The 12,571-nt window shown below is 47.9% G+C and overlaps 1 protein-coding gene across 4 annotated transcripts in view; it reads left to right on the top strand.

Annotated features, from left to right (window-relative positions):
- Window positions 1-12,571, top strand: part of Sdk2 (sidekick cell adhesion molecule 2) — a 233,771-nt gene that overhangs the window by 165,459 nt on the left and 55,741 nt on the right. For all 4 annotated transcript variants that reach the window (XM_069993202.1, XM_069993199.1, XM_069993201.1 and 1 more), the window contains 6 exons: window positions 3,437-3,613; window positions 3,931-4,067; window positions 4,605-4,752; window positions 6,291-6,431; window positions 8,244-8,425; window positions 8,978-9,093. In XM_069993202.1, the coding sequence (XP_069849303.1) occupies window positions 3,437-3,613; window positions 3,931-4,067; window positions 4,605-4,752; window positions 6,291-6,431; window positions 8,244-8,425; window positions 8,978-9,093 (901 nt within the window). The remainder of the gene's footprint in view (window positions 1-3,436; window positions 3,614-3,930; window positions 4,068-4,604; window positions 4,753-6,290; window positions 6,432-8,243; window positions 8,426-8,977; window positions 9,094-12,571) is intronic.

The raw sequence follows: 12,571 nt of genomic DNA, 5'->3' as shown, positions 1-12,571 counted from the left end.
CTTTATATCAGATATTTGTTGTGCAAACATTTTTTTCCCCTCCCAGTCTGTGGCTTCTCTTTTTATTCTCTTGACAGTATCTGCAGGAAGAGCAGAAGTTTTTAATTTTAACCAAATCCGGCTTCTCAATTCCTTCTTCTATGCACCCTGCCTTTAGTATTGGATCTGAAGAGTCGGCACCAAATGCAATGTCATCTACATGTTTCTCTTATCTTCCAGGAATTTTAGACCTTTGCATCTTATATCTGGCTCTGTGGGCCATTGCGAATTAATTTTGTGTGGAGTTAATTTTTTTTTTACATGTAGCTATCGTGTTGTTCTGGCACCTTTTGTTGAAAGAACTTCTTTATTTTCATCTCTTCTATTTTTTTTTTTTTACATTTTTGTTTTCATGTCGCCGATTTGTTGGGACAGGCAAGGTCAAGACACTGTTTCTGTAGCATGTAACGCTTTTAAGCTTTGAAAGCTATGGCATCTCTATCACCAATTCTCAGCTCCACTTGGAGTAAGTACAAAAATAGCCAAGGATGATTTGTCAACCGGTGGGCATATCTGTGTTTCAATAAAACTTTATTTGCAAGCACACAGTGGACAATACTTTGCTGGCAGCCCTCCCTACCCCCACGGGAGACTATCCCACATTCTGGATTTGGCTAGTTACTTTCCGGTGCTGTTTAACTTGTTCTTCTGTCCCTCTGTGTTTCTATTAGATCCTAGGACCCACTACTTAGATTCAAATTCAGTGGCTTTGGCACAGGGACTTCCAAGACAGAGGTAGATGCTTTCTAAAGCACCACATCTCAAACCAAGAAGGCCTGCACCACAGATGGTCCTTAAGCAGGAATTCGCTGTCTGCAACTAAATTTGCTTTTAAGGAAAATCCAGCCCATCCCACAAATACAAGCAAGGCTAATTCTTTTCTAGATAAGGAGGTGAAGGGAAGGTGATTACTGCTATATGTTTGTAGATTGTGTTTTTTAAGCCATAAAAATTAACTCACTTCCTTGAGGAAGTGCTTTGGAAAGCATGTAAACATAAGAATGTTCATCAGATTGTGAACTAGAGTAGCAGAAGAAAGGCACTAACCTGCTCCTCCACCATTAAGAAGCCAATTAAATGGCAAGATAACTATATTAAAAACACCCTGCCTCTGGTTTTTTTTAAAAAAGAATATGGGGTGTTTTGTTGAGAGGAAAATGATGGGTGTCCACATGTGGATGGATGCATGCATGCATAAGTGAATGAATGTGTATGTAGATGGATAGGTGGGTGGGTGGGTAAACGAATAGATGGATGGTGCTTGGATGATGGTTAGAGGGTGGATGGAAGCACTAGTTGGTCTGTGATTGGATGGATGGCAGATAAATGGTAGATGGATAGATGGATGCATGCATAATGGATGGAAGGATGGTTGGTGGATGATGGATGGATAGGTGGATGATGGATGATGGCTGGCTGGTTGGCTGAGGATCAGTGGATGGACAAAAAAATGAATGGATACAAGAATGGATGCAGGGAAGGAAAAGGGATGAAGGGGGAGAGACAGTGAGTAGGAGGGAAGGAGAGTTAGATGGATAGATGATGGATGGATGGACAGATAGATAGATGGTGGATAGATGACAAATGGATGGGTGTGGAGATAGTGATGAATGGGTGGATGGATGGATACATGTATGTAAGAGGCATGGATGGATATAGAGATGGATACGAGAATGGAACCAAGGAAGGAAAGAGGGAGGGGTAGAAGAGAAAGAGACCATGAGTAGGAGGGAAGGAGAATTGGATGGATAGATGATGGATGGATGGATGGATGGATGGATGGATGGATGGATGGATGGATGGATGGGTAGATGGATGGATAGACAGATGGATGGATAGATAGATGGATGGGTGGATGAATGACAAAGGGATAGATGAGTGGGGAGATACTGATGAATGGATGGATGGATATATGTATGTAAGAGGCATGGGTGGATGCAGAGACAGATACAGAAATGAATGCAGGGAAGGAAAGAGACAGTAGGTAGGAGGGAAAGAGAGCTGGATGGATAAATGATAGATAAAGGTATGGATGACAAATGGGTGGATAGACGGGTGGTTAAGTGGGTGAATGGATGATGGATGGAGGGAGGGATGGGTAGATAGTGATGAATGGGTGGATGGATGGTCGGGTAAATGGGTACTGGATCAATTGATGTTAGATGAATGGCACCAAAGAGATGATGGATGGATGGATAGATAGGTGAGTGAATGGATGACAGATGGATGGACACATGGACAGAAGCAAGAGTGATAGCTGGGCAGATGGTTATCCAGGTAGTTGATAAGTCATTAGAATCATTGATGTAAATCTGCTGTGTTAGGAAAAATCCTGGAGATTGACTTGTAGTGACTGCTTTCCATGTTTCTGTAAGGGAAGTGGGATTTATTCCCGTATACAGATAAGAAAATGAGGCACAGTAGAGTTAAGTAACCTCACCCAAGATCGCAAAGCCAGAAAGGAGCAGAGACAGACTTCAGCCCGGGCATCTGACTCCAGAAAAGTGACGTTGCAGTCTGCTGCCTGCCTATTTACAAAGGGACGAAAAGTCTGGAAGGCACACATAGAGTCATGTTACCATAGTTCCTGGTACTGGAAAACTTTCCAAGTTTCCTTTGTCTTTTTCTCCCCCACCTGCTCGCCTTATTTTTTTTTTCCTCGTCTGTAATTTCTGTGTTTTTTTAAATTGGTATTTTGTTTAGAATATCACAGAATCACTGTTTAGAATATCACAATATCACTATTCTAGGAGCCTGGGGCTGGTCTCCACCCTGACCCCTCACTCACCATGAATAAGAGCCAGGGTGACCTACATTCTGCTCCCACAGAGCTGGCCCTCGGAGTGTGCCAACAACTGCGATAATGATTGTATTCCCTCCAGGACAATCCCAGAGGAGACATTTCAAGTCCCCCTTTGTACAGATGGTCCGAAACAAAAGCGATTTTCTGGACACAAAAGTCAATTTGTCACCCAGTTGCATTGATCTAATGATCCTCCTCATAAAACTAATTCCAAGCAGGGTCTGTGTGGAAAACTTTTCATTCTTTCTCCAGCTCTGGCCTGGCTAGGTGGCGAAGGCACCCGGCCAAAAGCAACATGGTGGCTTTGACCCAGACCTGAACCAAAGGTGTAAATAAACATGAAAGATGTGCTGCATTAAACTGATGGATAGTGTGCTATAGGAATGAATGATGGATGTCCAGACTCTCCACCTCCCACATGTTCTTTCCCGGGCCAAGTTTCTGGCCTGGCCAAAACCATCTCCAGAAGAGTCCCTCCAGATCGCCACCACTACAACCCTGCCCATCCTGGGTGCTGTCCTCCCAGGACAAGCTTTGGGGGAGGCCCACCCCCCCATAGACCTCCCTTTATTTCCTCTCTCTCCCTCCTTACAGGTATGTGTGGGAGAAGGACGGGGCCACCCTGGCCGTGGAGAACAATCCCCGTGTCCGCCTGGACAAGAATGGCTCCCTGCACGTCTCACAGACATGGTCCGGAGACATTGGCACCTACACCTGCAGGGTGCTCTCGGCTGGCGGCAATGACTCTCGCAGTGCCCACCTGCGAGTCAGGTAAGGACAGAGGAAGCAATGGCCCCGGGATGGTTCAGAGCCAGCCGGGACAAAAAAGCAATGGCACCGAGATGGCTCAGCCAGCTTCTTGTCAGCACCCAGGACCACGGATGACCCCAGGCCTGTCCTGCTCATCCACCATGTGCCCTAAACATCCTTTGGGGATGTATCCTTCGGCCTCTCCCTCAGCTCTGAGAGGCCTCCGTCAGGAGCAGGGGTCCGAGCAAGGCTTAGACAGATCCGTTCCAGCGGGAAGAATCTCCGGGTGGACCGCAGAAGGCCATGTTCTGTGGCCCCTCCACTCGCATCTCTTCTAGGCAGCTGCCCCACGCCCCGGAGCATCCCGTGGCAATGCTCAGCATGGTGGAGAGGAGAGCCATCAACCTGACATGGGCCAAGCCCTTTGACGGCAACAGCCCCCTGATCCGCTACGTCCTGGAGATGTCAGAGAATAGTAAGGACTCCTCTGTCCCCTCCGGTACCCTGCTCATCGCTGACACATGGTGCAAGTCAGTGCTGGGCTAGAGTCTCAGTGCCCTCCAGACCCCAGGCCTGGGCCTCCAAGCAGATCCCGCCCCCTGCAGCCCAGCTTCCTCTCTAAAGGGGAAAACAGCCTCCACCTGTCCCATACCGCTCAGCTGGTGCTTAATGCCGGACCTGACCCAGTAGCAGCAGCAGCAGCTGTAAACTCCAAAAGTAACGAGAATCATCTGACTGCCCAGAGCTCCTCAATGAGGGGGAAAAACAAGGGCATCTCCGGTCCCATGAGCCCTTGCTCCCTCCAGCTCCCTCCAGCTCCCTCCAGCTCCCTCCAGCTCCCTCCTTCTCCCTGGTCACGTGGGCTCATGAGACCCAGGATGCACAGGGGTTACGCAGGAAGGGCAAAGCACTCACTCTCCTGCCAGAGCAAACCCCCTCATGGGAATGCAGGGTGGGAATCCCGTCCCATCCAGCCCCCCGCCCACCTCTCCTCCCTCTCCCATCTCTGCAGATGCTCCCTGGACCATCCTCCTGGCCAGCGTGGATCCTGAAGCCACTTCGGTGATGGTCAAGGGCTTGGTCCCAGCACGGTCCTACCAGTTCCGACTTTGTGCTGTCAACGACGTGGGGAGAGGACAGTTTAGCAAGGACACCGACAGGTAAGGTACGGGGAGGGGGGGAAATCTGGCACACCATCTGGGGTAGGGGCTACAGGAGACACTGGCTGCCTCAGATCTAGCCCAGAGAGCAGGGCTGAGCTGCAGTGTATGTTCTGGCTGGGTATTTCTCTGACCCCAGAGGCCTCAGTCTCCCCCTCTGTGGAAGAGGGTGATGATAACACTTACAAGGATATAACAGGGATTAAGCAAGATGCCCCAGGCAGAGTGCTGTAGACAAAACATGATGTGTGGTAAGCGTGAACCAAGTCGTGAGATGCCTACTGTGGATGTACTATGTAGACTCAAAACCTTACTTCCTTGGGCCTTCCAGCCATCCAGAAAGTTCCAGAGAGTTGTAGGGTCTCCTCAGGTTTCCATATCCAGTGCCTTGCTTCCTGCCAGACACTGGGGAAGTCCCAGCAAAGCTTTTTATTACATGATGGACGTTGAAAAATAAGAACAACAGGTGATCCATGTTGAAGCATCTCACAGCCTTTTACGAGAATGCAAATTCCATCCAGCTCAGCTGGTATAACGAGCAACCACCACTAGTGCCAAAGAGGCCATCACAGAAGAGGTCAGAGATCACACACACCAAAGCTGTGCACTTAGCTCTTCAAAAGATGCCCTCCAGGCCCAGCATGGTAGCCCATGCCTGTAAGCCCAGCCAAACAAAAAAATACCCTTAGCACCCAGGAAGGCACATCTAACACCCATAGCCTCAGCCCTTTGAAAGCAACAGAATCCCAGTAGTGGGGGGCTTGAGGTGCAGGGGACCCTGACCACCCCCCACCTTCTGCCACCCTGGGATTCTCTGTACCACAAAGTCACCTGTCTAATGAACCCCCGGCTGATGGCCCTGAGTCACCAGGAATAAAAGTTAAATCACTGTCGCATCAGGCTCTCCAAAACCAAGGGCATCTCAGTACTTTGTGGAGAGCTATCCATCACAGATCAAAAGCATACAAATAAACGAAAAGGGGAAAGACATCCATCAAAAATAATTAACTTTTGTTTTTAATGGATAAGTGTCAGCGATGTAAAAAATAGGCTCTGCTCAAACACTGCATGCCCTGGAGGAATCAGAGAGGGGAGCAGCCCACGAGGCCAATGGGAGGCCTGGGGCTTTCCTGCTCACCCCAGGCCCACCCGGCCTGGTGCTCAGCTGGTCAGATACAGGGACCAAAGTAAGGTCCCACCTCCAGTGGGCCAGTGAATGAAAAGGAAGTGTCCAGTATCCCCACTTCTAAAGTAGTGGACCAGCTCTGCCCACAGCACCCCCAACTACAGCTTCTTCCACAAATGGGAAACCAAGGCCTCTGTGTGTGTGTGTGTGTGTGTGTGTGTGTGTGTGTGTTTAAAGAAATGTGCTGCTCAGAGACTTTCAGTGACTTGCCCAGAAGCACACAGCAGGTGTGCAGAATCCTATCCAGGGGCAGAGCAGGGTGGAGTCCATCCCCCCAGGACCCATCACACTTCTGTATGGCCCTCAGAGGTGAAGGGTGAGAGTCACAGGCTCTTGTGGGTCTCTGGTGCAGGATTTCCCTCCCCGAGGAACCACCCACAGCCCCGCCGCAGAATGTCATTGCCAGCGGCCGCACCAACCAGTCCATCATGATCCAGTGGCAGCCTCCTCCCGAGAGCCATCAGAATGGGGTCCTCAAAGGGTACCTCATCAGGTAGGCGGGGCCTCCATGCCAGGGGCTGCCCAGCAAGGGTGGGGATGGACTAACACTGGGAATGGCCTTGGAAAACACAGCAGATTCATGGCAGAGTCTCCATCTCTAACAAGAAATGTGCATGCTGTGGCAGGAAGGGTTTGGGTTAGGCTTCTAGAAGAGTTTCTGGCTGTGACAGTCATGGAAAACAACAGGAATCATTGGGTGAAGATACCTATAATCTTAAGCTTAAAAAAAGTTGCCAATGCCGGGAGGTGCCGGTGGCTCACGCCTGTAATCCTAGCTACTCAGGAGGCTGAGATCTGAGGATCACGGTTCAAAGCCAGCCCGGGCAAGAAAGTCTGAGAAACTCTTATCTCCAATAAACCACTGGAAAAACCGGAAGTGGCAAACCAGAAGTGGCGCTGTAGCTCAAGTAGTAGAGCGCTTGCCTTGAGCTGAAGATCTCAGGCACAGTGCCCAGGCCCAGAGTTCAAGCCCCATGACCGACAAAAAAAACAAAAACAAAAACAAAAGAAAAACAAGCCAGACACCAGTAGCTCACACCTATAATCCTAGCCACTCAGGAGGTTGAGATCTGAGGATCATGGTTCAAAGCCAGCTCAGGCAGGAAACTCTTATCTCCAATTAACCACCAGAAAATGGGAAGTGCACCATGGCTCATGGTAGAGTGCTTACCTTGAGCTAAAGAGCTGAGGGATAGCACCCAGGCCCAGGCCCAGCCTTATGACTGACAAAAAAGAAAGCTGCCAAAATAGAGCACTCCTAAATTAAAATTAAGCTGGTCCCCACCCTGTGGTTCACACTTGAAATACTAGTGACTCAGGAAGCTGAGATCAAGAGATGGAGATTCAAAGCCAGCCTAAGTCTGTAAGACTCTTAGTTCCAATTGACCAATAAACAGCCAGACATGGAGGTATGGTTCAAGTGGAAGAGCAACAGCGTTGAGCCAAAAAGCCGAGAGCTCGGGGTCCTGAGTTCAAGTCCCAAAACTGGTACCAAAAAAAAGTCTAGATGTATGTTATCCAATCAGTCACATAAGGCTGTGTAAAATTATTAAGAATGCATGGTGGGTGGGGCATGGTGGTATACACCTGTAATCCCATCTGCCTAGGGATATGGAGACAGGAGGATCATGGTTTAAGGCCAACCTGGGCAAAAATTATTCAGTCCTTATTTCAAAACACATCTATATGAGAAGCAGAGGTAGAAGGATTCTTGTCTGAAGCCAGCAAGGGGGAAAATTCTCAAAATGTTATCAGAGATGGGCACTGGTGGCTCACACATGTAATCCTAGCTACTCAGGAGGCTGAGATCTGAGGATCCTGGTTGGAAGCCAGACTGGGCAGGAAGGTCCGTGAGACTTTTATCTCCATTAAATTACTCAAAAAAAAATGAATAAGTAGGAACAAGTGATAGAGCACTAGCCTTGAGCAAAAGGAGCACAGGGACAGCGCCCAGGCCCTGAGTTCAAGGCCCAGGACTGGGGCCCCTTCCCCCAAAAAAATGTTATCTGAAAAACAAACTAGAAGCAAATGGGGCATTGCAGCTCAAGCAGTAGAGAATTTACTTACCTAGCAAGCACTATGCCTTCAGTTCAAACCCCAAAGTATCACCAAAAAATAATAATTCATCAGTCAGACAGACCCAACTCCTCACTTGCATTAAGGACAGGCTAGGGGACGCCCACCCTGTTAGACAGCACAGCTGTGAGTCACAGGACATTCTAGAAGACAGTGGGGCTGCTCCAGGCAGTTTCCTGAGAGCAAGGCTGTGCACCACCACCACGCTGTCCTCTCTGCTCCCCGTCAGGTACTGCCTGGCTGGGCTGCCTGTCGGGTACCAGTTCAAGAACATCACCGATGCCGATGTCAACAACCTGCTGCTGGAGGACCTCATCATCTGGACCAACTACGAAATTGAGGTGGCCGCCTACAACAGCGCAGGGCTGGGCGTGTACAGCAGCAAGGTCACCGAGTGGACGCTGCAGGGAGGTGGGTAGACGGGGACGGAAAGGAGCAGGTGCATCTGCTCTCCAGGCCTTGGCCTGCCAGGCCCCGGTCCTGTCCCTATTCCTTTACCTGTCCCCGTCTTGAGCATCCTGATTTAGGCTTTGCCACTGTGCTCAAGTGGAATCCCTCCAGGCAGCTGGGTCAGGAAGAAGAGGAGGAGAGGGTGAGGGTTCACATGGGATGGGACAGGACTGCACAGAGGTTTTGAGGTTTCAGAGACTCTCTGTGAAGTTACCCGGATGATGAGCTGGCTTACAGTCCGCAGTCCACAGGAAACTCAGCCAAATCCCACATAGAGTATTTGGCATGTCCATTGTCAGCCCCTGGGGTATGGGACTGGCCAGTGTCGTTGACCTTGACCTAAGAATAAGATACACACACACACACACACACACACACTGAATCTACATAGCCAGCAAGGCACTGATGTAGTGTAGAAGCAGAGTGCAGAGTCTGTTAGACCCCTCCCCAATTCTGCTAGGGCACTGAGACTGACTAATCCCCGCTCCCCACCTTTGCCTTGATCCCCTCTAGTCCCCACGGTCCCCCCGGGCAATGTGCACGTCGAAGCCACCAACTCCACCACCATCCGCTTCACCTGGACTGCCCCCAGCCCCCAGTTTATCAACGGCATCAACCAGGGCTACAAGGTATGGAGGCCTCTCCTCACCTGGGGAGATGGAAGGGGGGGAGGGGAAGCAAACAGGGGAGGGGTAGGCAGAGGGAAGGCTGCTGGCCACAGCAGAAAGCAAGGCCCTACTCAGAAAACAACCAGTGTAGAAAAGAGCTGGAGGCATGGCTCAAGTGAGAGAGAGCATCTCCCTAGCAAGCATGAGGCCCTGAGTTCATCAAAAGATAAAAACTGCTGGGTGCCAGAGGCTCACGCCAATCCTAGCTACTCAGGAGGCTGAGATCTGGGATCATGGTTCAAAGCCAGCCTTGGGCAGGAAAATCCATGAGACTCTTATCTCCAGTTAGCCACCAGAAAACTAGAAGTGCCTCAAAGTGGTAGGGCACTAGCTGTGAGCAAAAGAGCTCAGGGAATAGCACCCAGGCCCCGAGTTCAAGCCCCACAACCAACAAGAAAAGAAAAACTAAAATGTTTATGTTTTCATTGCAACATAAGGACTACAACCTGAGATTTTGTAGCCAAATAGATGAAAGTAGAGAATTTTTTTTCCTGATCTTTGGCCCTACGTCTTTCTATGACAGTAAGGGGAGGAGAATAATGTTTGTCTTGGGCATACCTGTGATAAGAGCGGACTCACTCCTCCCCCTAGCTTTTTTTAGTTTTGTTTCTTTTGTCTTTGGACACAGGATCTTACTACTTAACCTAAACTAGCCTCAGATTTACTATGTAGCCAAAGCTGGCCTCAAACTCTCAATCCTCCTGTCTCTACCTGAACGCTAGGATTACAAGCATGTACCTCCATTCCTGCTTTTCAGTGGTACCAGGGTTTGAACTCAGGGCCTCATGCTTGCTCAGCTGGTTGCTCTACCACTTGCGCCCCTCCTCCAGCTTAGTTTTCTGCTTTTCAGACAGTTATTTGGGTTATCTCCATATCCCAGATCTCCCTGTCTCTGACTTTTCTGCCCAGCCATCCTGGCTTGGAGCCATAAGCCTCTAGCTCTCAGCCTCCTGAGCAGTTAGGATTTCAAGCGTGTGCCAACAGCGCCCAGCTCCTCTCTTCCCTTTTGAATTGTTAAATGTTTCAAACACCTACAAGAGTAGAGGGGAGACAATAATGAACCCCATTTGCCCATCTCCAGCTTCAAGAATTCCTAACTCACAGCCAACTGTGGCCACTTTATCCTCAGCCCTCAGCCTCTCTCAGAATATTCTGGACCAAATTCCAGGCCCATATATCCTGTCATCCACAAATACTTCTTAGGGAATGATAATAGATACATTTTATTTATCTAAAACAAAACCACAATAACCACATTATGATTCCTACAAATATCAGCAGTCCCTCTGATGTCATTAGCTCTCCAGCCAGCCTTTCAGTTCCTCTGAGTGCCACATTATTTCTGCCACTTGTTGGCTGAGGTCTAAATGGAGTCCACACCGTTTCTGTTTGGTTTTTATTTAAGATCTCAATTGATCTATAGATTCTCCTCTCTCTCTCTCTCTCTCATCTCATTCTCTCCCTTTTTGACTTGAAATTTACTTAGAGAAGAAGCAGTCATTTGTCCTATAGAATTTCTCCCCAGACTGGATTTTGCTGATTGCATCCCCAGGGGGGTCATTGAACTTGTCCTCAGAAAGCCATATTTCCACTCATTGGCAGATAGAGCAGGAAACGAGTCAGATTCAGGTTTGATGGAGGCTTTTCTCCCCCGCCCTCCCCCAAAAAAGACAATGCATCCGAGATGTGTTTTGTATTCCCATTGGAAGGCACAGAGTCTGTTTTTCTCTTTCAGGCAGCCATCAGCAGCCCTTGTATGATTAATTTCAATAAGGATTGCAAAATGAAGATGGGCAAATATTATCATTTCTCCCTGGCTTCCTAGTTGAAAATTATGTACAAAAAAAAAAGAAGAAGAAAAAAGATCCCCTGTTATCAGATTTTGGTTCCCCAAACATTCAATTCATGTAGGAAATGCAGAGTAAAAACTCTGTTCAGCTGAGTGCCAGTGGCTCAGGCCTATAATCCTAGTTACCCAAGAGGCTGATTGAGGTTCAGTACTAGCCTGCCTGGGCAGGGAAGTCCATGAGATTCTTGTCTCCAATTAACCAGTAAAAAGCTGGAAGTGGAGGTATGATTCAAGTGGCAGAGCACTAGCCTTGAGCACAAAACCTGAAGGACAGCAGTTAGGCCCTGAGTTCAAGCCCTAGGACCAGGACGGACGGACACACACACACACACACACACACACACACACACACACACACACACTCACACACACACACACACACACGGAGCACAGAGCACAGAGCACAGCACAGCTCTGTTTGTATGCATTCATCAGTCTATGGTTGCTATGGATCTGAATGGGGCAGAACATCATGGCAGAGAACTTGTATAGAAGCAAGGTCACAAAGCGGGTAAGGCAGAGTTGCTCACTTCATAGCTGCCAGGAAACACAGAGAAGCAGAGAATTACCTCCTTGAAGGGAATTCTCCCTGTAACCCACTTCCTCCAACCAAGCCCCACCTCCCAAGTCCATTCAGTTGTCAGTTCATCAATGAATGGATCCATTGATCAGAGCCCTCATAATCCAGCAGTCTCTCAATGACGGGATCCACCAGCTGGGGACCAAACTTTCAAATTCATAACCAAACCATAACACCTAGGAGTGTCAGGAACGTCATTATCTTACAGCTCCACACCCCATAATGAATATTTTGAAGCCATGGCTCTGCTGCCATCTTGGACACTACTACCATCTTGGGAGCTGTAGGACCAAGTCTATATTGTTTACCCTCCACACCACACTTCACTTACCATTTCCGACAAATTGTTTTTGTAGACAAGTACCAGTGACAGTTTTAAAACACCTGCAAAGTCATTCTTTTTGCCTTTATATTTTTAAAAAAATGATAGTGATTGTAATTAACTTAAGCCCAATAAAATAATATTTACCCAAATTTTACACTTGCTGGGGAACACTCCACACAATTAATTCCAACAGCATAATTAATTCAAATTTACATTAATTAAATTAAATTAAAACATCAAGCTCATTTCTTCATCTACTCCAAAGAAGTTGGGGCAATTTAATTGCTATGAAACAAGATAAGTGAAATAAAGAGGATATTTAACATACTTATTAAATGCCACTTAGTATTTCTGATTGGTATTTTTAGGTCTAATTAGTGTCTAATTAACTTGCTATAGGCTATCTTTCCACAATACCAATTAAATTTCAAAACATCCTTTATAAACACAGGGCCCTGAAAAAGAGAAGATTAAGCATTGTTATAGGGCGTGAGTTAATCAGGAGACACTGGTGTGGTATTGTTTTATATCTATAAATACCATGCTTATTAAAGCTTCTCGAGTGTAGCTTTTCAGCATTAATTGCTATTTAATCAACTTCAAATAAATGAGGAAATCTTGGAGACCAGCTGTCATTGTTGGAGACAGATGAAGAGCCCAGAAAACAAGAGCGGGAGGTGAGCAG

The sequence above is a fragment of the Dipodomys merriami genome, unplaced genomic scaffold, assembly GCF_024711535.1.
Source record: "Dipodomys merriami isolate MVZ:Mamm:240054 unplaced genomic scaffold, mDipMer1.0.p SCAF_42, whole genome shotgun sequence".
Taxonomy (NCBI): Eukaryota; Metazoa; Chordata; class Mammalia; order Rodentia; family Heteromyidae; genus Dipodomys; species Dipodomys merriami.
The sequence above is the reverse complement of the archived record's forward strand: the minus strand, read 5'-3'. Positions and strand labels throughout refer to the sequence as shown.